This window comes from Sus scrofa, chromosome 8, assembly GCF_000003025.6.
Source record: "Sus scrofa isolate TJ Tabasco breed Duroc chromosome 8, Sscrofa11.1, whole genome shotgun sequence".
In the NCBI taxonomy this organism is placed as follows: Eukaryota; Metazoa; Chordata; class Mammalia; order Artiodactyla; family Suidae; genus Sus; species Sus scrofa.
Window position 1 is genome coordinate 71,940,297 of NC_010450.4, and position 25,547 is coordinate 71,965,843.

The following is a 25,547-nucleotide window of genomic DNA, read 5'->3' on the forward strand; positions in this document are numbered from 1 at the left end:
TTCGGCTGCCAAGGTCCACGCACCGCGGCGCTGGCGAAGGCTCGGGGGCGGCGGGAGTTGGGGGGCGCAGGGACCCCAGGGCCACGGGTTCCCGGGGAGCAGCTGAGCTGCGCAAGGGCGCGCCGGGGGCGAGTCTGGGCCGCGCACCACTCCGCGGTCTCCTAGCGACCCGAGCGGCTGGGAACGCGCCCTACACAAGGCCGAGCGGGCAGCCGGGCACCATGGCTGACCGCAGGGTACGGTTCCCGCCCGCAGCGCAGGCCCGGGTGCCGGTGGGCATCAGCTGCGGGCCCCGGTAAGCGCGCGCCCTCGCGAGGGCGCATCGGGCCGGTGCCACTTGGGGGCGCCTGCACCTCGTGCTTGTTGGGGCTGGGGACGGGGGAGGGCCCCGGGCCGCGGAGGGAGGGCTCAGCTGCCTTTCACTCTCAAGGTGTCCCGCTCCTAAATGACCGGAATGGAATATAACCGCGCGCGCGACGCCCCTCACTGCAAAGGACATCTTTCTGTTATCCTCCCAACCCCTCAGGAGATGGAGATTAATATACGCCTTCCTGATGGGAAACTAATAGTCACAGTCTTCCGCGGAGACTGGTTTAGTCTGCGACCCACCCTTCTCCGGGTTAGCAGCTGGATCTTGCACCTTGGCCACCCAGCTGGTGACTGCGGCCAAGCTGAGCCCGTGTTTGGGGAGTGCCTCGGGTACTGGCGTGTGTCTGCTGCCATTTTCGATGGTTGGTGTCACTGCCACAGGGCAGGAAGCCGAGGCTCTTTGCTAATTTCTTGATCTGTATTTGAGAACGGAATTAAGCTGTCCTGGTGGCGGTTAAGATTCCAAAGTCTAGAATCAGAAAGGCTAGCGGTGAAGGGACATTCTCCTCTTATTTGACGGGTGACCTTGGGCAAGTTAGCTGCTCTTTCCCGGCTGGGTTTTCTTAACAATAAATGGGGACAATAAAAGGAATTAACTCTACAGTATTGTAGTGAAGATTAACCTACATGGCACACGTTAAGCAGTTACGGTCACATACACACGCTGTGTACATGTTCGCAATTAACCAACTCTTTGAGAATCTTCTCCCACCCCCATTTTCAAACTTTCTGTTTTGAAATAATTATAGACTCACAAGAAGTTGCAGATATAGTGCAGAGGTCCCATGTACCCTTCCTCCAGCTGCTTCCAGTGGTACCATCTTGCATAAAGATAGTACTGTTATGGAACCAGGAAATCAGCACTGGTGCCATATGTGAACTAGACTGTAGACTTTACTTGAATTTCACCAGTTTTCGTGTGTGTATAGTTCTGTAAAATGTTGTCATGGGAGTTCCCGTTGTGGCGCAGCAGAAATGAATCTGACTAGGAACCATGAGGTTGTGGGTTCAATCCCTGGCCTCACTCTGTGGGTTAAGGATCTGGTGTTGCTGTGGCTGTGGCGTAAGCTGGTGGCTACTGCTCTGATTCGACCCCTAGCCTGGGAACCTCCATGTGCCACAGGTGCAACCCTAAAAAGAAAAAAAATGTTGTCTCATATATACATCAAAATACAAAACTTTTCTTCGCCATAAGAGAACTACTTCATGCTACCCCTTTATTATTACTCATTTTCCCACTCACAGCCCTTGGCAGCCACTAATTTGATCTTCGTTTCTATACTTTTGTTCTTTCGAGGCTGTTAGGTAAACAGAATAATAATATGGTATAAAACCTCTTGACACTGGCTCTTTTTCATTCAGCATAAAACCCTTGAGGTCCATCCAAAATGTTTTATGCACCAGTAGTTAGTTCATTTTTACTGCTGAGTACTATTACATGGTATGGCTGTACCACAGTTAATTTATCCATTCACCTGTGGCAAGACATTCAGGTTGTTTCTGGTGTTTAGATACCATGAAAAAAGCTGCTATGAACATTTATGTACAAGTTTTTGTGAAAACATAAGTTTTCGTTTCTTTAGGACAAACGTCTGATGCTCTTTTGCGAATCGTAAAGGTGGAAGTATCTATGTCTCATCTAGTGACTGTGAAGAGTTCATGTTTAGGAAAACATGTTTTAGTTTTATTTTCTGGCTCAAGCAAAATTTTTCATGAACATTACAGAATGCGGAGAGCGAAGTTCATTAGCTATGAGGGGCAAAGAGGGGTTGTGGGAAGCCCTCCAGCTAGACTGGTTGCTTTATTCACCTCTTTGGAACTCAGTTTTCTCATTGCAAAGTGAAGACGGTGGCCTAGATTTATTTCAGTTTCTGCTGGCTCTACTATTCTATGAGGCTTGAGTTAGCTGCCACACTTTTCCCATTTTGGGTTGTATGACTGTGCTTAAGTAAAAATATTATTTATCAGATTTGATTTTCAGAAGTCCTTGGGTGTTTGAATTACTTGTAAATGCGTGGAAAATAAACATTGTTAAGGTATTTAATACTATGGAGGGTAACTTGCTAATAGGTCAGGCTGAGTGGGTCATTCAGTCTCAGGGTTAGCTGGAATGTCAGCATCCCCACCACTTAGCTATTTGAGTGATTTATTAACTGCAAAGAGCAACTTTGTGTAAGCTCATGTTTTTGCATCCTTTCATCTACATCTTCACAGTGGAGGTGGAGCAAGCCCTTAAAACACACATACATGCACAGCAAGCAAAAATTTCTAAGACTCGCAAGAAAAGGATAGAGATCAAGCTGGAATCTCTCAATAATGTTTTGTGTCTATAAGGCTGAGTGCAACAAGGAGTAGATTTGGTATAATGGGTCTGGAGGTGGAAGAGGCTTCCAAGAAAGACATCAGTAATATAGAAATATCTGACTAGGGCAGTCTGATGTATTAGGATAATGACAGACCTACCATGAAGCTGCTCAGATTCCAAGTCTTGACTTTGGCAATAGCTGGATGTATTAGATTATCCAAGAACTCCTATTTGTCCATCTGTCTATTCCATCTCATCTTCATGCCCTAACTTCTCAGTGCAAATAGGGGCCTGGTGGGTAAAGAAACAATGTGAAGGAGGCTGTGTATGAGGCAGTAGGGAGTGGTGGAGACTGTGACTAAGAGAGCACAGGATTTGTCTAAAGAGGGCAGCCATTATACCAATACCAGCTTCATAAGGAGGTGGACCCAGTGTTCCCAGAGATCCTGATTTTTGTTCCAGATTATTTGTGTGAACTTTTTTTATATGTCAGAAGCTCTAGCATTGTGGTTAAACATCTTTCCCTAAAGTCACATGACCGACCAGGATTAAAATCCCAGCTCTTCTGTTTACTAGCTGTGGGAACTTTGACAAATGTTTGTTTTGTGTTTAGACTTCTTTGTGCCTCAATTTCCTTATCTGCAAATGGGACTAATACCAGGACCTACCTACTTCATCAGCTTCTTATGAGATTAAAATAAGTTAATACATGTAAAGCACTTAGAATAGCGCTTATTAGTTCTCAATACATGTCAGTTATTATCATTCTTATTAAAACACAAAGGGGACCAAATGACAGATTTGTGGGCCTGATACAGCCCATAAATAGCTAGTTTGCAACCCTTGACCTCCTGAGTTTAGAGGATAAATCCAGGCCCACAGAGGTTAAATGAAATCTGAGGGTCATGCAGCTAATTAGGGGCACATTGTCCCTGGGATCCCAGTTCTTCCCACTACACTGTGTCCCTTTGAAGGATAAGAAAGAGTTCCAGGAGGGCTCACAACTTGTGACTATCCCTTACAAAAAGAATAGATAGATAGATGGTGATGACAGTTGTTGGTAATAATGGATTAGATGTACACAGAGTGACAGATGGGCCTCTATGATATTATACTTGGTAAACAAGTAACAGAACAATAAGATTTATGTAAATTAAGAATACATACACACAGGAGTTCCCTGGTGGCCTAGCAGTTAAGGATCTTGCATTGTCACTGCTGTGGTGTGGGTTCAATCCCTGGCCTGGGAACTTCTGCATGCTGCAGGTGCAGGGTGCGGGGGCGGGGGGGGGAGGAGATGGAAGACTGTTCGTTCAGAATCCATTTGGGAATCATGGGAATCATTTGGGAGTTCTCTTGTGGAGCAGTAGGTTGAGGATCTGGTGTCACTGCAGCAGTTTGGATCACAAAAAAAAAAAAAAAAAGAAAAGAAAAAAAGAAAGAAAAGAATTCATACTCACAGAAACACTGTAGACCTCATAAGGATGTCTGCAAACAGGAAGGTACATTCCAAATTTGTTGGAATGGCTTTGCCTGTGCAGGGGAGGGCAGTGAGGGTGGGATATGGGGATAACATAGAATAGAGGGAAGAGCAGCAATAATGTGCCATGGACCAGGACAGTGATAAGCTCAGCTTTCGGCGCGACCCTCTCTTCCCCCACCTCTCCTCCTAAAACAGGAAGAGGCCAGCCTGCTCACACCCTCCTTCTGCTACTCTCCACCCCTGTGGTCTATACCCCTGGGCACGTTGTCTTCCAGGTACACCGAGAATCTGGCTTCCAAGTGCTTCCCAAAGCATAAGGGCGGGCCGCCGGGTCCCACCTCCCTGAGCAGCCGACGCTGGAGATTTGTGACAACCGAGCTGGATGACTTCCGGGAAGCCTGCCCGCCCTGCAGAGGTCTGATCACCCAGGGCCTGGACAAGGGCTTCTTCCCCCCCATTTATCACAGAGCTCCCCGCCCCGCCGGGAAAAGGAGGCAGAACTCGCTGCGCAGGGAAGCAGCCCTGGGTTCCAGGCTCTCACCAGCCCGGCAGGCGCGGAAGGCATTCCTGGCGGACGTTGAGGCGCAGCTGTCCCCGCACCCCTTGGCCCTCTACCCGGACCTGGAAGAAGACCTGCCTGCAGAGGTGACCTCCTGGCCCAGGGTTGTGGGCCAATGTTTGGCGGGACCTGGGGAACATTGCTCCTTGGATGCCTGGGGAGTTCCCTCCAGGGGGTGATGTATTTATAAAGAGGAGAGGATGGTCCTTGTCCCCTAGCATGTCCTTCCCCCCATCCCCCGCCCCCGCGGGGTTTGGTGCCTCCTTCCTCTCTCTGCCCCCAGGAAGCGCAAATGGCAGGGACACACCCGCTGGTCTCCTATGAGGAGAGACCGCAGCGTTTGATGTCTTTGCTGCTGAAGCTCTCCTGGTGTACCCTGCTTGTGACTCTTTGGGCAAAGAAAGCAGTGGAGGAATTGTTTGGGAACTAACAGTACCTGCTACCCCACCCCCATCCCCCCACCCCTGCCGTCTGTTCCCTGTGCCAGCAAGCATGGCAGTTGTTCAGAAGGGAAACTCTGCTCAAAGCTACTTGCCCAGAGTGAAGTCCTTGTCACGGTCTGGAAGGTCCTGGGTGTTCTGTGCTCAACCCACCGCAGATCTGCTCCATCTCCAACCTCACCCGCCACTCCTCTGCCTTTGCTCACTCTGCTGCAGCCACTCTGGCCTCCTGGCTGCTCTGCCAATGTGACAAGCATGTCCAGTTCAGGTCTCTGTTCCTGGGTTTGGAACACTTGCTGGCAGAAGTCAGCCTGGCTCACTCCTTCTCTTTCTCCAGCTCTTTCCTCAAATGTCTCCTCACTGGAGAGGCCCACAAAAAAATAGCACCTCTCCCCCATCCCTTCCCTTCCTATGACCTGTTTCCATCATAGCAGTTATCAGCACTGGGCGCCTCACCAGAATAAAACCTCTACAGGGACAGGGCTTTTCAAAAGCAGAGATTTTTTTTTTTTTTTTTTAGGGCCACACCTGCGGCATATGGAGGTTCCCAGGCTAGGGTCGAATCAGGGCTACAGCTGCCGGCCTATACCACAGCCACAGCAACACGGGATCCAAGCTGCGTCTACGGTCTACACCACAACTCATGAAAATGCCAGATCCCAAACCCACTGAGCAAGGCCAGGGAGTGTACCTGTGCCCTCATGGATACTAATCAAGTTTGTTATTGCTGAGCCATGAGGGAAACTCCAAGGGCAGAGATTTTATGTGTCTTTCACTCTGCACCACCAGTACCTGACCTAAGGTAGACACTGAATAAATATGGATAATGAATGAAGGAATAAAGAAATCTGTCATGTAAGTCTATAGAAAGAACAACTGGAATTTTTTTTTGCTTTTTAGAGCTGCATCCTTGGCATATGGAGGTTCCCAGGTTAGGGATCAAATCGGAGCTACAGTTGCTGGCCTACACCACAGCCACAGCAATGCAGGATCTGAGCCTCATCTGCAACCTACACCTCAGCTTACGGGAATGCCAGATCCTTAACCCACTGAGTGAGGCTAGGGATCAAACCCACAACCTCATGGTTACTAGTCAGATTTGTTTCAGCTGCGCCACAATGGAAACTCCTGGAATTTCTAATTAATGATTTGCCTACTGGGCTTTCTTTCACTGCCTCCTGCCAGCCACCACCTCTGAGTCGATGACAAAAAGATTGTTTGCACACATCCTTAGAGGCCACATGGGACTGTGGCTCTTATTCCCATGTCTGACACTCCCCAGTAGAGGTGCTAGCTTCCTTCTGAAGCAGGATCTCTTCTTGTGGTGCTGTTATGGCCACCAGCAGCTCTACATGTAAATTTTACCCAGAAAAACAACACCTCTTATTGCACGGTTCCGGCAAAATTCCATAACCCAATTTTTCTGGGTCCTACTTAGGTCTTATACCTCTTCCTAAGCTCATCCCGGGGGCCTGATTGGCGTGGCCAGCCTGTGTGGTGGGGGGTGGTCAGGCCACAATGACTGAGAGTGGAGGAAGAGGTGATTCTCCAAAGAAGACTCTAGATACTGTTACTCATAGGAGGACAAATGAATGGTGGGCAAGCGAAAACCACAGAAATCCTCTAGAGGCACTTTTCTTTTTTCTTTTTTTTAAGAATTTTTATTTTTTCCATTATAGCTGATTTACAGTGTTTTGTTGTTGTTGTTGTTGTTTTAATGATTTTTATTTTAGAGGCACTTTTCTTAGCTGGGCTGTGGGGTCCCAGTGGAGCCAGAGGCACTGTTCCATCTGGAGGAGATGGAACTTCAGTAAAGAGACTGCACAGGAGTTCCTGTTGTGGCTCAGCGATTTAAGAACCTGATATAGTATCTATGAGGATGCAGGTTCGATCCCTGGCCTCGCTCAGTGGGTTAAAGGATCCACCACTGCTATAAGCTGTGGCATAGTTTGCATGCCGATGAGGCTTGGATCTGGCATTGCTGTGGCTGTGGTGTAGGCCAGCTCCAATTCCACCCCTAGCCAACCTCCTGAAGGTGTGGCCATTTAAAACAGAAAAAAAAAAAAAAAAAAAAAAAAAAAAAAAAAAAAAAAAGACAAGACCGCCCAGTTGGAGTTCCCTTGTGGTTCAGCAAGTTAAGGATTCAGCATTGTCACTGCTATAGCCTGGGTTGCCGCTGTGGTGTGGGTTAGTTCCCTGCCCGGAGAACTTCCACATGCCATGGTGTGGCCCAAAAGGGGGGGGAAAAAAAAAAAAGACAGCACAGCTACCGTCTAGGTGATGGATGTTTATCTGCAGCAGCCGGCCCTGTGCTTGCACTGAAATTGATGAATAGCACTGACACCTAGAAGGGAAAAGCGAAGGGGCGGGTAGGTCTGTTCTGATTTAGAATCAAGGGGCCCCCTCTTCAGCACATCTTTCTTTCCTCCAAGGCTCTTTCCTGTTTGTAGCTCTTATTAAAGGTGCTGGACGTGCTGGATCCTGATAGGAAGCTGGAGGACACGTGGGCTTCTTGTCAGGGCATCAGGAAAAGACCGAAGGAAAACACAAAACATTTAAAAAAACGTTCTAGCCAAGTCTACCTGGAACCGTAAGTATCCTTCCTTACGGTCCTTTTATTCATTCTTTTGTTCATTCCTGTCCCTTGAGGAAATGTTCTAGCACCGATCTTCCTCCACTAACAGGGGTAGGGGATGGGGGGTCGGGGAGTTATGTCTTGATAAGCCCATGGCAAATGGAAAATATCTGAAGTCGGAAATGCATCGACAACACCCAACCTACCAAACATCGTAGCTCAGCCCAGCCTGCAGTAAACGCATTCAGAACACATACATTAGCCTACAGGGGGGCAAAATCATCTACCACAAAGCCTGTTGTATTAATAAAGTGTCGAACATCTCATGTTATTTACTGATACTATACTGAAGGTGGAAAAAGGATGGTCGTTGGGTACAGAGTTGCTGTGAGCGTATCGGCTGTTTCCCCTCGTGACCGGGTGGCTGATGGGGAGCCGAGGCTCACTGGTGCTCTCCAGCATCACGAGAGTATATCTCTCCTGCATATCACTAGCCTGGGACAAGATCCACGTTCAAAATTTGAAGTACAGTCTCTACCGAATGGATATTGAGTTGCACAATCGTGAAGTAGAAAAGTCATTAAGTCGGAACATCGTAAGTCAGTGACTATCTGTAGTTATCTTCTCATCTTTAGAATATTTTAGGAACAATTAAGAATCTTTAGAATAATTAAGAGAAACAAAAGAAACTAAGTTCCTGTGGAGGCAGGAAAGGAGCCATGGGTCCTGCTGCAAATAGTGTTTATTTCGTAAATGGATGTGAATTACCCAGCAGTGGAGCAAACACTTGTGTGTCTCCCTGACTCTGAGAGAGCTGTTAGACAGGAAGAAAACTGCAGAAAGCATGATTGATTTTGATTAGCCCACAGTGGCTTTTTTTTTCTTTCTTTCTTTCTTTTTTAGGGCCACACCCCCAGCATATGGAGGTTTCCAGGCTAGGGGTCTAATTGGAGCTACAGCTGCCAGCCTACACCACAGCCACAGCAACGCAGGATCTGAGCCGTGTCTGCGACCTGCACTGCAGCTCTCGGCAAGGCGGGATCCCTGACTCACTGAGCGAGGCCAGGATTGAACCCTCGTCCTCATGGATTCTGGTTGGATTTGTTTCCGCTGAGTCACAAAGGGAACTCCCCACAGTGGCTTTTTGGATTATCTGTGGCAAAAGCCCTTTCACTCAACATGATTGAGACCAGTAGTTGGTTGAATAACCAACCAAATAAAAAAAAGGTTAATCCAGGGCATTGTAGAAGATGATATTTTAATATTGACACATTTTATTTTGCCCTAAAACATAACTGTATATTCACTTGCTAAGTCCTTTAATAGAAAGCCTTTTTCGGAGTATGAGTCTCCTGCTTGGAGTTCCCCATCATCTTTTTTGCATAAACTACTCCACCTTCACTGAACCTTTTCCAAAGCACTAAGCTTAATTTGCATAAAACCCACACTCTTTTGTATCACACTTTTGTTTCCTCCATTTATATAATTTTTTGTTTGTTTGGTTGTTTTAGGGCCCCACATGTGGCATATGAAATTTCCCAGGCTAGGGGTCAAATCAGAACTGCAGCTGCCGGTCTACACTACAGCCACTGCAACACCGGGTCCAAGCTGCATCTGTAACCTATGGTGCAGCTTACGGCAGTGCTGAGCGAGGCCAGGGATGGGACCTGCATCCTCATGGATACTAGTCGGGTTCTTAACCTGCTGGGCTGCAACGGGAACTCCCCAGATCTTTGAGTTCTTGACCCTCGGGGAACTATTAGCTAGTTCTGTTTACGTAAAAATGTCAGCAGGACTCCTACCATGGGTCCTGGACAGTGCTAGATCCTGAGGACACAGCGGTAAACAGGTTAGGACCCCTATCCTCCTGAGAATTGCAGACTGGCGTGGAAGAGAACATTAAATGTCAAGGGCGTGAGTCTTCGTTCACAAAGACATATGCTTATGCAACACTAATTTCCTTTTATTTCTATTTATATCAGCTCCCGAGCCTCCTCCCACTGAACAGTAAACATGCAATCGTGGTCTTTATTTGTTTTATAAGAAAGTGGGATCGGTCCGAAATAATTACAAGACTGATATTTGACCTCTTTCTGGTCTCTGGGACTCTTCTCTCAATCCTTGCTGTTTTTGTCACAGTCTGTGTACCCACCCCTCTCTTCCCATCCTACTCACAACACCTGCATAATTATTTCCATGACCTTGGGCCTCCACACAATATAGGATCTGCCTTTCACTTTGGCAGTTTTCTAGGTCAACCCTAAAAAAATCTCCATGCAAGAAATTTCAAATGAATGAATTATCTACTTAAAAGGGGAGAAGGTAAGTGAAAGAAGCCAGACATGAAAGACCACATATTAAATGATTCCATTCAGATAAAATGTCCAGGACAGGTAAATCCATAGGGACAGAAAGTAGACGAGTGGTTTTTCAGGAGCAGAGAGAATGGTGGGGGAGGGGACGTGAATTGTGACTATTCATGGTTATGGGGCTTCTGTTTGGGGGATGAAAATGTTCCAGAATTAGATAGTGGTGATGGTTGCAGAACTTTGTAAATATATGAAAACAAAGTATATCGAAGTGTATACTTTGAAATGGCAAATGTTACAGTGTGTGAATTAGATCTCATTTTTTAAATTATATCTCATTTTTTAAAAAGAGGCTTAATCCAGGATGAAGGGTAACTGCATTTAATGAGAACAGATTTACATTTTGAAATGACAGTTTTGGCCACAGTGTGGAGAATGGACTAGCAGTTGGGGCCTGAAGAGAAGATGCAGAGACACCAGAAAGAAACCTTTTGCGATAGTCCAGAGAAGGAGACAGAGTTAAAATCTACCAGATTTATTCATGGGATGGATTCTAGGGCTGAGGGAGAGAGAAGTCAAGCATGGCTCCTGCTTATCAAGGTTATCTAAGGCTTCAGCAGATTCTAAGTACTGTAATTTGGATTTTTACCCGACACGTCTTAATAAATGACCCTCATAATTTTGAAAAAAATCAATTTATGATGATCAAATTCTATGTTTTGTTTTAAATAATCATGATATACTTGTCTTTATGATATGGATGGTGAGAATATGATCTTTGAGAAATTAACATATAATTTGTAGGAGTTTGCAAGAGACTGTTACAACTACAGGCATTATAAGCTCCTCTCCCAAGATACCATTGGAATCCACTTGGATTCATGGCATCTTATATTGTAATTCTTTGATGATTTCATTATCTTTAGTCTCAAGAAGACTCCTGTGTCACATCCACGCCAATGGCTTTATGAAGAAAAGAAGCCCAGTGAAATAGATTCGCTCCACAAAATGGGTCCACTTCTTCATGAAAATGTACGCAGAGGAGTTAGTGACTTCTGCAACTGGGCTGCTGATTTTGTAAGTTAGTAGTGAAACGTAAACCTACTTTTTTTTTTTCTTTTTTGGTCTTTTTTGAAACTTAAAACCTACTTTTTTTTTTTTTTTTGGTCTTTTTGTCTTTTTTGGGGGGCCGTACCTATGGCATATGGAGGTTCCCAGGCTAGGGGTCTAATCAGAGCTACAGCTTCCAGCCTACACCACAGCCACAGCAATGCCAGATCTTTAACCCACTGAGCGAGGTCAGGTATCGAACCCACAACCTCATGGTTCCTAGTTGGGTTCATTTCCACTGTACCATGACGGGAACTCCACAATCTACTTTTAAACTCAAGCTCAAAGTAGCTTTTGTTCAAAAACAGTGTTTGAATATAATGTAAGTCAAATAGTCAAAGTCATAAAGGAATCCTTTGACTCTCCCACCATTTAAACTATAAATGTTTCTTGTAGACGAAATTTCTGGAAAGTTTGCAGCCAGTGTTTGAATGTTTACTGTTTATATGTTGTATGGCTATTGTTTCCTATATTTTTAAGTGGCTCTCTTTTTTCTCCCCAGCTTTATTGAGATATAATTGACATGTAACATTGTGTAAATGCAAGGTATACAATGTGATGATTTGATACATGTATATATTGCAAAATGATTCCCACAAAAAGGTTAGTTAACAAATCCATCACTTTGTGTAATTACTTGTGGGTGTGTATGGTGAGAACATTTAAGATTTATCCTCTTGGCACCTTTCAAGTTTATAATACAATATTGTTAACTATAGTCATTATGACGTCATTAGGTCCCCAGAACTTAGTCATCTTATAACTGGAAGTTTGTACCCTTTGGCCAGCCCCTCCCTATTTCCCCTGCCCTGTTGTTCCATATGTTTATTTTCTTTCTTTTTTTAAATTTTATTTTTTTTATTACTCAATGAATTTATTACATTTATAGTTGTACAATGATCATCACAATCCACTTTTATAGGATTTCCATCCCACACCCCCAGCTCATCCTCCCACCCCCCGAATTGTCTCCTTTGGAGACCATAAGTTTTTCAAAGTCTGCGAGTCAGTATCTGTTCTGCAAAGAAGTTCATTCTGTCCTTTTTTCAGATTCCACATGTCAGTGAAAGCATTTGATATTGGTGTCTCATTGTGTGGCTGACTTCATTTAGCATGATAGTTTCTAGGTCCATCCATGTCAATTTCAATGTCAGGACCTTCTTTTCTCTCTGTCCTTCATTCCTCCTTCAACTCATTTTTCTCAGTTATGTTTATCTATAAGCACTCAAGCAACTATGGTTGACTAACCTTTACAAAAAGTATTTGACATGAGGAGATTTTTGACTGAGTTATCAAGTTCTTTGCTTGACCTTCTTCCAAGGACCATTTTAGTTACCTATTCCTGTCCCTGAGTCTCCAGAGATGTCTAGATTCCTGATGCTTTTTCCTAGATTTAAGACCTAGAGTTTTCAATTCCCTCCTCCACTTATTTGAGTGTGTTAATCAGTTTTAATCAATGTATTATTTAGGACTATTTCATTGGAAAGTGGCTGAAATATAATTCAGACTCTATTAAGGGAGGAAAGGGAACCATCCAGAAATATGAGGAGCTTCAGGCATGGCTGGATCTGGGTGCTAAAATGTTTTTAGTTGCTCCCCGTCACTTCACTGCTTTCTTCTATTTGACTACACTTTCTGTAGCCTTTCCATAAGAGATGCCAAAAGTAGCCACTAAATTTCCCAAGCTTACATCTCACCAGATGACAACCTAGGGTGGGAAAAGAGCAACAAAATTCCAGGGCTTACTCTCATTGGACTAACTTGGGTCACACCTGTGCCAGAATTATCCACAGTGAGTAAGGAGATGGAATATACTCATTGGCCAGATCAGATCACATGTTTAACCTTGAGGCCAAAGGCATTGACAGAGAGTGGGGTTGACTGAGAGTGGGGGAGGGAGGCTCCTGAGAGGGTGGCTGGAGTGGGGGTGCTGGACAAGATAAATGATGCCTGCTCTGTCACTGCTGGTCCACAGACTGGCTGGCTTGAATTGTCTGATTCCCAGCCCTGTACTCCCATTTCTACTGCTGGAGATTATTCCTCTTTCTAGGGAAGACATTTAAGGAGCCCTGGGATAATAATTTAGCTGCCTGGTGACCAGTCTCTTAAGATCAACATCCCATCTTTATCTATCAATCTACCTTGGCCCTATTGCATCACCTAGTGGTATTTTTTCCATAACCAGTGTTATATTCATTCCATTCTATTTATTTATTTATTTTTAACCTCGTTGGTTCTGCTTGCCCTGTTTCTGCTTCATTATTATTTGACCCTAGTTGATACCCCTCACTATTTCATGACCCCCCTCTGTGAATTTCACTCCAACATCAGCTACAGTTGCTAATGGCCTCATTCTTTGAGTTCCCTAAGTTATATATTTCAAGGCAAGATTGTGTTGAGTCTAGAGGAGGAAAAAATAATCTTCCTTATACCTTCTGAGTTCCTTCTCCATTCAGGGCCAAATACCTCCCTTCGATTAAAGAAGGAAGTGATGGAGTTCCCGTTGTGGCTCAGCAGGTTAGAAACCCGACTAGTATCCATGAGGATGTGGCCTTGCTCAGTGGGTTAAGGATCCGGCGTTGCCATGAGCTGTGGTGTAGGTCGCAGAGGCAGCTCAGATCTGGCGTTGCTGTGGCTGTGAGATAGGCTGGCAGTCGCAGCTCCAATTCGACCCCTAGCCTGGGAACTTCCCTTTGCTGCAGGTGCAGCTCCAGGAAGGAAGGAAGGAAGGAAGAAGAGCATTTTACCATTTGTCCTTGACAAATGCCATGTGATATTCTTCCAGGGCAGCCCGAGCATTGATGAGGAGTTCATCCTGAAACAGTTTGACATTGACTCTCAGAGCAAACCAAGCTATAATGTGCTCCACGCAGTGAGACCCAACCCTGTACCTCTGGAGCTAAAGAAAAGGATGGGGCTAAATAAACTGCAGGGGCCACAGTTCTTCCAGAAACTTGACTATGAGCAGAGACTTCAGAAACCACAGGTAATTGCCAAAGGAGAGAAAATAGAGAATCAAAGAAAATTAAATTATATGAAAATTATAAATGTTCTTGAATTGTGGCATTACAGAAGGCACTGACCTTTTTCAGTAAGATTCTTGAAGGTTTTTTTTTTTTTTTTGTCTTTTGTTGTTGTTGTTGTTGTTGTTGCTATTTCTTGGGCCGCTCCCACGGCATATGGAGGTTCCCAGGCTAGGGGTTGAATCGGAGCTGTAGCCACCGGCCTACGCCAGAGGCACAGCATCGCAGGATCCGAGCCGCGTCTGCGACCTACACCACAGCTCACGGCAACACCGGATCGTTAACCCACTGAGCAAGGGCAGGGACCGAACCCGCAACCTCATGGTTCCTAGTCAGATTCGTTAACCACTGCGCCACGACGGGAACTCCAGATTCTTGAAGTTTTTTGATGTTTAATAAATATTTGTAAAAAATACAATAAATAAATAAACATTTGTTAAATGAATGACTATTTAATTCATTCATTTAATCTGACAAAGTCAATTATACAAACAAGGCATGCATTCAGCCTTATTGTTAATAACTGAATCGTCATTATTTCTCTTTTTATGTGTTTAATGGATAGAATTGAGACCATATATTTTACATGTTGAAACACATCTCTTGGTGTTTTTTTGTTTGTTTGTTTGTTTGTTTTTTGCTTTTTAGGGCAGCACACGTGGCACATGGAGGTTCCCAGTCTAGGGGTCTAATCAGAGCTACAGCTGCTGGCCTATGCCAGAGCCACAGCAATGCCAGATCCGAGCCACTTTTGCAACCTGCTACACCATAGCTCATGGCAACGCCAGATCCTTAACCCACTGAGCGAGGCCAGGGATTGAAAATTCATCCTTATGGATACTAGTCGGATTCCTTAACCGCTGAGCTACGACAAGAACTACTCTTGGTGTTTAATATGTTGAAATTCTAATGATCAGTAGAAATATACATGAATGTTTATTATTATAAGAGTAAAATGCTACAGTTAATGGTTGTGAACACCATTTATTTTATGTCCTAAAAAAATCTCGAATTTTTATGGTGATCTTTTTGACCACAAACCATCATTCTTTTTTTTTTTTTAAATTAGGACTGCACCTGTGGCATACGGAAGTTCTCAGGTCAGGGGTCAAATCAGAGCTGCAGCTGCCAGCCTACGCCACAGCCATGGCAACACAGGATCCAAGCCATGTCTGCAATCTACACCACAGCTCATGGCAACGCCGGATCCTTAACCCACTGAGTGAGGCCAGGGATCAAACCTGCAACCTCATGGTTCCTAGTGGGGTTCCTTACTGCTGAGTTACAACCGGAACTTGGACAAACCATCATTTCTGATCACATGCTTGCCTGATAATTAACAAATTGTTCATTTCCTAGTACCAATTTCCTGTAAAGACAGAACAAGGAAATAAAGAGGAGAAAAAAACATGCTATGTTCCAAAGGGCAGTACTCTGGGCCCCTAAGTACTTTTCTGCAAATGTGTTAGTACAAATATATATACTACAAGTCAAATCGTGCCAGTTCAACAAAAGACTTAAGTGCTGCCATGGGAGTTGGGGGGCAAGAAGGTTACACCGTTCATTTCTCTGAAAATGAAGACAATAATTACCCTCTGTCTTTTACACATAATCTTTGATATTATATTTCCAGCATTGTTGACATATGAACTTTGTCCTTTATAATTGAACACAATCAGCTGACCTCTTTACTAAATTCATGATATTTTCTATCTGTGTTGCATAAAGTTTATGAAAACTATGCATTCCATCACTAGTATCAGCACTTTAAATTTTCCATTTTCCTCTCGTCTTTCTAAAGGATAAAATGCAAAAGGATGCTGGACGGGCAAATTATGTCTATGTGGTTCAGGCATGTGGGGCCTGCACCGCTGCTTGTCCTGAGTCTGGGCTGAATGAAATTGCTCAATTCCATGTACTTACAAATAATTGCACAAATGCTGCTTTATAAAGCTTGGAGGTTATTGCCAAAATCCAACTTTTTCTTTTTCTTTTTTCTTTTTTTTTTGTCTTTTTAGGGCCACACTCGCAGCATATGGAGGTTCCCAGGCTAGGGAATCTAATCGGAGCTGTAGCTGCTGGTCTACGCCAGAGCCACAGCAACGTGGGATCCGAGCCGCATCTGCGATCTACACCACAGCTCATGGCAACGCCAGATCCTTAACTCACTGAGTAAGGCCAGGGATCGAACTGCATCCTCATGGATACTAGTCAGATTCATTTTCGCTGAGCCAGGAAGGGAACTCCCCTTTAACCCTTCTAAGTGTTGATCTGTTGGTGATGAATTCTCCTAGCTTCTCCATGTCTGAAGGATATTCTTATCTGCTTTCATTTTTAAAGATGTTTTTGTGGGTAGGGAATTGTAGGTTCAGAGTTTTTTATTTGTTGGTTTGTTTTCAGTGCTTTAATGATGTTGTTCCATTATTCTCTTGGTTGTGTTGTTTCTGATGAGAAGTCTCATGTCATCCTTATCCTTGTTTTTCTGGACTTTTTTCCTTGGCTGCTTTCAAGACTTTCTCTTTGTCACTGGTGTTGAGTAGTGTGATTATTACACACATTGGTGTATATTTCTTCATGTTTCTTGGGCTTAGGGTTTGCTTAACCTCTTTGATCTATGGGGTCCGGGTTTTTGGCAAACTGGGGAAATTTTTGACATTACTGCTTCAAATTTTTTGTCTCTCAACTCCCTCCCAGGGCTCTAATCACATGTCCTTAGGCTGTCTGAAGTTGTTTTCACAGCTCACTGCTGCTCTATTCAGGTTTTTGGTTCTCTTTTCTTTCTGTGTTTCTATTGCTATGTCTTAAATTCTCTATTTTTTTCCTTAAATAGTGTTTAAGCAGCTATTTATTCCACTCAGTGTATTTTTCATCTCATACATCATAATTTTCATCTCAAGAAGTTTGGCTTAAGTCTTCTTTAAATATCCTCCCTGTCTCTGAATATATGGATTATAGTTATAATAGTTGCTTTGGTGTCCTTGCCTGCTAATTCTAACATCTGTATCAGCTCTGGGCCAGTTCCCAATAACTGATTTATCTCTTTATTGTGGGTCATGTTTTCTTGCCTCTTTGCCTGTCTAGTGATTTTTGAGTCAATTCCAGACATTGTGAATTGTACCATATCCAGTGCTGGGTATTTTTATATGCTTATAAACTTAAGTTTTGTTCTGGAATGCAGTTAAAGTTACTTGGAAAAGTTTGAGCCTTTGGGGTCTTGCTTTTAAGATCTGTTGGAAAAGGTGAAAACACGTTCAGTTTAGTGCTTATTCCCTACTACCGAGCCCTGGCCCTGGCCCGTGTGCAGGTAGGACCCCGTTCCCTCTAATCCTTTCATTTGACTCTTTCCCAGACCTCAGGTAGTTTCCTCCAAAACACACAGAGAGGGAGACCCTCTGCAAAGATCTGTAGTTCCCTCTGTGCAGCTCTTTCCTTTATGTTCCTCTGTGCTGCAAACTTTAGCTGCTTTGGTCTTCTTAGACTCTCAGTTCGGCCTTCTCAACTCAGAAAATCTACAAGTCTCCTCCTCTCTGCTCTGTGGCCTGGGAACTCTCACAAGGCAGGGGACTGGGACAGTTGGGGAGCTTATCTCATTTGTTTATTGTCTCTCAGAGATTGCTTGATTCCAGTGTCTTATAAACCATTGTCCTATATATTTCTGTTTTGGGGCTATTGCAGGTGGAAGGGTAAATCTGGTCCCTACTCCAGGGGTGGATGTGCCTTTTTTTTTTTTTTGGTCTTTTTGCCTTTTCTAGGGCCACTCCTGTGGCATATAGAGTTTCCCAGGCTAGGGGTCCATTCGGAACCGTTACCGCTGGCCTATGTCAGAGCCACAGCAACGCCAGACTCGAGCCATGTCTATGACCTACACCACAGCTCACAGCAACACTGGATCCTTAACCCACCGAGCAAGGCCAGGGACCGAACCCGCAACCTCATGGTTCCTAGTCGGATTCATTAACCACTATGCCACGATGGGAACTCCAGACTTGCCATCTTTATTTTCTCATTTCACATACTCTCAAGCCTGTTGTCCTCTGCTCTTTGGTGTTCTTTAAAACTCTGAGCTTTCCTACGACGTTACCTTTGCTCACAGTGTTCTCTCTGCCTGATGTGCTCCTTTTCCCATGTCTACACTCATATTTTCCTTTAGACACAGGCCCAATGCAAATTTTTCCATGGCATTTTCTCCAGGTCCTTTGGTTGACATTAATTTATTCTTACTTCTAATCTCTCACAGCAGTGTGGCCTCTATTGCAGCATATTTCTTTTTGTTGGATGTATTCATCCATCCATTTGTTTATACATTCATTCAACAAACAATTCTGAACCTCTCCTACTGTGTGCCAAACAGTGCTGGGAGAAAATGAAGGGCTGTTTCCTACACGTGGGAGCTTACAGTCTAGTGAGATCAACAGATAAGTGGTGAACTATAAAAAAATGATGTCATGATGAGAGGAAATGATGTTCATATGAGACGTAGGAAGAAGTAATTAGTTCTGCCATGCATGTGTGGGTATGGTTAAGAAGATATTATGTTTGTACTGAGTCTTAAAGATCACCAGGTACCCAACAACCTAACATATTCCCGAACTCGAGTTCTTTAGTGGAGCAGTATGTGATTCTTTTTTTTTTTTTTATCTTTTTGCCTTTTCTAGGGTTGCTCCTGTGGCATATGGAGGTTCCCAAGCTAGGGGTCGAATCGGAGCTGTAGCTGCTGGCCTACGCCAGAGCCACAGCAACGTGGGATCTGAGCCGCGTCTGCAACCTACACCACAGCTCACGGCAACGCCAGATCCTTAACCCACTGAGCAAGGCCAGGGACTGAACCCGCAACCTCATGGTTCCTAGTCAGATTCGTTAACCACTGAGCCATGACAGGAACTCCAGCAGTATGTGATTCTATTCCTCTCTCTCCTCTCTTTTCTTTCCTTCCCTCCTTCCTTTAATTCAGTGGTTCTCACTGAGGGCAATTTTGTCCCCTTTCCCAATCATATACCCCTACCAGGGATATTTTGCAATGCTGGAGATGACGTTTTTGATTGTCACAATTTGGAGGGTGCTACTAGTATCAAGTGAGTAGAGACCAGGAATGCTGCTAAACACCCTACAGTGCATAAGAGAGCATCCTTCCCCACCCCCAGCAAAGTATTAGCCACCTCAAAATGTCAATAATGCCGAAATTAATAAACCTGATTTTAATCCAGCAAGGATTTATTGAGCACCTGCTGTGTCCCAAGTATTGTTCTAGATGCCAGGGGTATGTAGCAGGGAACAATCTCAGAAGCTTACATTTTAGAAGGTGAGAGGTGAGACAACAAACAATCAGAAAAAAATACATAGCTTATCAAGTAGATGATAAGTGCTGTGAAGAAAAATGAGGCAGGGAAAGAAGACAAGCACTATTGTGAGGGGGTTACAGTTTTTGAATTGGGGGATCAGGGAAGACACTATTGAAAAGATGACCCAAAGTTGGTAAGGTTGTCAGCCATGTGGGTGCCTCGGGAAGAGCATTATGGAGAGGGAACCGTGAGTGCAAAGGCACTGTGGTAGCTGTGTGACAGGTACTCTAGAAATAGCAAGGAGGTCAGTATGCTTGGGACGGAGGGGTCATAATGCTGCATCCAGGTCTGAGAAGGGATTTCCCTCCCCTCTGCTTGCCCCATCCTCTCTGCTTCAGGAAGCTGTACCCGGCTTGACTCTGGAATAGCCCACACACTCCACCTCCTAGTTGAGATGCGAGTGAGAAGAGAGAGGAACAGGATCTTTGTGTTTCATGTTTCTTTGTCCTGCCCCAGCATTAGACCTCCTTTCATGATGAGACAATGAGTGGGTTTTGCATCCATAGCATCGAGCTCTGAACCAACAGATGTACTCCCGACAAACAGGAGATAGAAAGGAATGACATCTCTTCTTCTCCTCACCCCTTCCAATTAAAGAGATAAGGGATCGGTGTTAGCATTTGGATAAAAATAGTGTACCATTTACAAGGCTGAGCAGAGAGTGGGGTTTGCAGTGAGGCTAATAACTCATTACTTTGGTTGACTGAGTATTGTTTAAGGTCATTACCCTTCACTGAAATATGTGATTCCTACATGATTTCTAGCTTCTTTATATAATTCCCTCCTTTAGTCTTGCCAAGAACTCTATGGGGTAGATATTATTATCTCCATTTTACAAATGAAGAATTGAAGTAACCTGTCCATGCACTTATAGTTTCTAAGTGGGGGAGGATGGATTTGAGCCCAGGTTTGTCTAAATCCAAAGGCCATGCTCAACTACCACGTTGTTTTTCTTTTTCTTTTTCTTTTTTTTTTTTTGTCTTTTTGTTTTTTCTAGGGCTGCTCCCCGGCATGTGAAGGTTCCCAGGCTAGGGGTCAATTGGAGTCATAGCTGCCGACCCATGCCTGAGCCACCGTAACTTGGGATCCCAGCCATGTGTTCGACCTACACCACAGCTCATGGCAACGCCGGATCCTCAACCCACTGAGACAGGCCAGGGATCGAACCTGAAACCTCATGGTTCCTAGTTGGATTCGTTAACCACTGAGGCATGATGGGAACTCCGAGGATGCATCTTAATCCAACAGGAACTCCTACAATGTTATTTTCTTAATTGTGAACTTTTCATGTTACCTTTATAAATCAAAGCATCCTGAAACTTCATAAAATACTTCGGCAAGTAAATGAGATTGCTTTCATAAGTTATATCCTAGGTTTACTGAAATGACAAACCAAAAAAAAAAAAAAAACCTAATAAAATTGGGAATTATGTTATTTCTACAGAATTCTCATAAACCAAAGTGGGTGAAGATGAGATACGGAGCATGGTATCTGAACACCAAGTTGTGGAAAAAGCAAAGGGCCGATGAACCTTTGGTGGACCCCAAAGTCTTAGGTAGAGCTCAAGATGAGAATCTGGCAAAGGAGCTACGGGAACAGGTATGTGTCTACACTGAGACTCAATCATCTGAGCTAAAAATTCTTACAGTACAACTGCCTCCTCCTATTGAAGTCAGTCTCTGGAGTAACACAGAGACTCTGGAAAGTCTTATAACTTGCTTAGTACATTCAGCAATGAGGAAGCCAAGTCATTTTATGAAGAATGTGTAAAAGCAAGCCTTGAAATCTCCTGGGTTCACAGCAGACACCGGGTCTCTAAAGATGGAGCAACCAACATTGTACCCTTCTTTTTTTTTCTTTTTACTTTTTAGGGCTGCATGTGTGGCATATGGAAGTTCCCAGGCCAGGGGTTGAATCGGAGCTGCAGCTGCCGGCCTACACCACAGCCACAGCAACGCAGGATCCAAGCCCCGTCTGCGACCTACACCACAGCTCACGGCAACGCCAGATCCCTAACCCACTAAGCAAGGCTAGGGATCGAACCTGCAACCTTATGGTTCCTAGTCAGATTCCTTAACCAGTGAGCCACGACGGGAATTCCAAGGATCAAGTCTCTTTTTAACCATACTCTTGGGAGTTAAGACCTAAAAGTTGTACATTCGTGAGTAGGAAACACTTCTGTTCTTCTTCTCCTACTCTCCACTCTGGTCCGCAACAACATTAGAGGGTTTTCCCCACACCAAGCAATTCTCAGATTCCCCAGACACCAGCTGGGTGTCCTATAATTTAACTCAATTCGGACACTGGAAACAGCATCAGATCCCACAGGTTAAGGGGTCATTCCCGCAAGACTGCCCCTGACACAGATGCCAGTCCCAAGCCCAGGGTGTCCCCTGGGCTTCTGGTCGACTGGCTATAAATCACAGGCTCCCACGACCCCCCTCTTTGGATTTGATGATCTGCTAGAAGAGCTCACAGAACTCAGGACAATAGTTTCATTACAACCTAGTAAGATTACCAGTTTATTATACAGATACGCTCAGGAACAGCCAGATGGAAGAGATGCATAGGACAAGTGGTGGGGAGCTTCTCCGAGCTTCCTTGCCCTCTCCAGGTACCATGACATGTTCACCAGCCTGGAAGCTCTCCAAGCCCCCTGCTTGGGGTTAGTATGAAGGCCTCATGACATAAGCATGGTTGATTATGTCATTGGCCATTGGTGACTGACTCAACCTCCAGTTCCTCTCCCCTCTCTGGAGGTTGGCGGGGGGGCTGAAAGTCCCACCCTCTAATCACAAGGTTGGTTCCTCCAGCAACCAGCCCCCATCTTATGGCTATCTAGGAGCTTTCCAATAGTCACCTCATAAACTGGTGTGGTTGAAGAGGGCCTGTTATGAATTAGAAAAGACTCACCTTTGTGGCTCTTATTACTTAGGAAATTCCAAGGATTTTAGGATCTCTGTGCCAGGAATGGGAAGAAGACCAAATATGTATTTCTTGTTGTAAATCCTATCACAATTGTTAATCTCATGTAGATTGGATTCCAGACATTCTAGATCATTAATTGTCTAATTGATAAAATGTGTTGCTTATCCTTGATACAAAGGTAAGAAGCAAAATAAGAAAAGGAGAGAAAGTTGGGTATCTTTTGAAAGCCTTTACATTCATCCACTTCTCAACGTTATTTACACACATTCCCAAATGAGAAGGAAGTGGTTTAAAATGAGGTACTTGATAGCTGGCTAAGTGATTTAAATTAGGTCAAGTATGAAATCAAGCTTCTGACAGCCGACCGGTTTCTAAAGTGTGGACCCTCTTTTAGGAGGAGTTACTTGCAGACCTTCGTGGAACGGTTGCCTTTAAGGATTTCATTCTGAGCAGAGGCTACAGGATGCCGAGGGTGAGTGAAGGGTCATTTTAGAAAGACCTGCTGGGAGGCTCACGGTTGGAGACGGGAGGGAAGCGGTGAGCACCCTGGCAAAGTCAAAATCCTTCCCTTACAGCGCAGGACTCAGCGCAGGGGGGCTGTTTCCTCTTTTTACTCCGCCTCTTTGGTTTCTGGGCCGTCTCCCTGCGGACTCAACTCCCTTGGGTTTGGCTTTAATAGGACCAAAGTGAAAGGGATCTTTGTGCAGGCTGTGAACTTGCTCCTGAAACGCCGAATGCTCAGGGAGCATGGTCTCCTTCACGTCCTCATGTCAAGACGAGGGGGTGTGTGTTGGGGGGGTGGTCAGAGGAAGTGGAGCTGGGAGTCCCAGTCCTGTCGCTGCGCTCTATGAGTGTCTGTGGACACAGACAAGGGCAGAGGTCCTCTTCTCAGGTGCCCCCCCCCCCATTTCGTCTTTTCCCCTCCCTTAGCTGGTGGAGCTGGGCCCTGCTGCCTCCCCCTCGGCCCCCCCCCGAAGGGGGGAGCGGGGCGGGTTTCTTCGGAAAACCACAGAGACCAACCGGGCGGGGGAGGCTGGCAGCCTGGGTTCTGCCCCAGACCAGCCCCGTCACCACTGCCGGAAGCTGACTAGGCGTGGGGCCCAGGTCATGGCTGAGAAGTTCTGCTTCTGTCCAGCGTCCTCGGCGTGCACGTCCCACGGAGTCCTCGGGAGGTCATGCAGCCGAGATGGTGGAGGTTCCTGGAACTAGGATCCTGGATGTCTTTTTTTCCAGAAGTGGTAGCCGGACCGTAGCTTAGACTTACTGGCAAATAGATACAGGGACCAAGCTCAGACACAGACTGTTTTCACAGTTAAACCAGGGAATATGAGGGGGCAGGTCCGGAGAGTGAAGCAGATGGGGCTGAAAGACTCCATGGCAGAACTGGGATGAAATCTCTCTTTAGCTTTGCGCATTAACAATAGGCCAATTAGATAGAGTTGATATACACATTTACGTACTTATAAAAACTGCCTCATCTGCATGTAAGTGCTACATTATATATTTTTGTATATTTATATATAATATATAAATATGCATAGATATTTTATATGCTTACATAATTGTGTATTATATAATTATATAATACACAATTACACTCAAGCATAATTCTTGCCAAGGAGATACATATATATATATATATACACACACACACATATATATCCTATTTGCTCTTGAGATTATAATGACTCAGTTTTTTCTTAATATTTTTAGTGGTAAAAGAGTTTTGTTTTGTTTTTTTTCATTCTTATTTGTCCTCTGTTGGTTTAATCCACTCTGTTGACAAACATTTAGGTCAGTTTTGGTCAAAAGGAAGCATGCCTGATGCTGAGCTGGGCTGGACTTGGCCCCGGAACCAGGGAGCATTACATCTAGGTATTTCTGATGGTGTGCAGCTACCTTCCAAAGTCCTGTGTCCTCCTTCCCCCCCGTCTAGCACAGTCTAGTCATCAATATCAGATTTGGAGTATTGTAAGGATATAAGTCAGAGTGTGAGAGTGTGAATTTGGGTATGGTCATTGTGAGTACAATTTCTGGTTGCCAATTTAGCTTCCAAGATCAGATTGGATTGGGCACATTCAGGATGGTGCAGCTGCCTTGTTTGCCAATTTAAAAGAGTTTCATCTTTTTTTTTTCAGTTCCTGGAGAAGATATATATGAGGAAGGAATATAAATGTGAATGTAACAAGACTCCCGTAAAATAACTCCAGCTTAGAAGAATTCGGGAAGATGACTAGACAGATTCCATTTATTACGTACTTGGCTATTTCTATCATTAAAAATTAAACAAAATTCCCGCATTGCTGTGGCTCTGGCGTAGGCCAGGGGCTGCAGCTCTGATTCGACCCCTAGCCTGGGAACCTCCATATGCCACGGGAGCGGCCCAAAGAAATAGCAAAAAAGAAAAAAAAAATTAAACAAAATTTATGATGAATGTCTCACCATAAATATCCAACTTTGACTTGGCAACATCCATAAAATTTATAGCTAATACTTACAAGCATTTCAGAATGGTCTTCTGCTCCAGTTAATATTTTACATGTCTCATCAACTATGAGATCAAGATTCATATTTGGTATTCTAACATTTTCATAGCATCGTCGATATTTCAACTATTTATATAAATAAATACAACCATTAAAAAAGCAGAATTACTCTATTGCATTTTCCCTAGTTTTAAGTGAATTACCTCCTTTACTCTTTCTTTAGAATATAATTTTCTCTTATTTTGAATTAAGCTTAGAGGTTCCCCCCCTTTTAGTATGTTAGTCTTGATAATAAATATGTACCTATAATGTAGTCATGGGTCATAAAATTTAATGGAAACTCGAAGTGACATATTTTTAAAATTAAATTTAAAAAATTATTTTATTAAAAATGTTAATGCCCAAGTTAGGAAAATTAGAAAACATAGACTAACAAAAAAATGTAGAAGATACAGAGTCAGTTACACAGAGTCAATAATAACTGCTCTTCACTCTTTGGAATGCATCCTTCTAGATCTTTCTTTGAACTACACTGGATAATTTAATCAAAAGGAATGTATTAAAAGGATATTGGCTCCCAAAGCAGTTTTTTTGTTTGTTTGTTTGTTTATTTTTTGTCT

General features: G+C 44.2%; 1 protein-coding gene across 1 annotated transcript; it reads left to right on the plus strand.

The window, feature by feature from the left end:
• On the plus strand, positions 1 to 25,547 carry FAM47E (family with sequence similarity 47 member E). The gene is made up of 8 exons (XM_013978791.2): positions 1 to 295; positions 4,433 to 4,802; positions 7,607 to 7,746; positions 10,967 to 11,117; positions 13,936 to 14,136; positions 20,957 to 21,112; positions 22,836 to 22,913; positions 24,580 to 25,547. The coding sequence occupies exons 1-8, from the start codon at positions 222 to 224 to the stop codon at positions 24,643 to 24,645; spliced, it is 1,236 nt and encodes a 411-aa protein (XP_013834245.2). The 5' UTR covers positions 1 to 221; the 3' UTR covers positions 24,646 to 25,547.

What these genes read in the sequence shown, in the direction of transcription:
- FAM47E (XM_013978791.2), top strand. Translation starts at nt 222, where the DNA reads ATGGCTGACCGCAGGGTACGGTTCCCGCCCGCAGCGCAGGCCCGGGTG. An exon ending in GCAACTGGGCTGCTGATTTT is followed by an intron (nt 11,118 to 13,935) that starts GTAAGTTAGTAG and finishes ATATTCTTCCAG; the next exon opens with GGCAGCCCGAGCATTGATGA. An exon ending in CAAAGGAGCTACGGGAACAG is followed by an intron (nt 21,113 to 22,835) that starts GTATGTGTCTAC and finishes ACCCTCTTTTAG; the next exon opens with GAGGAGTTACTTGCAGACCT.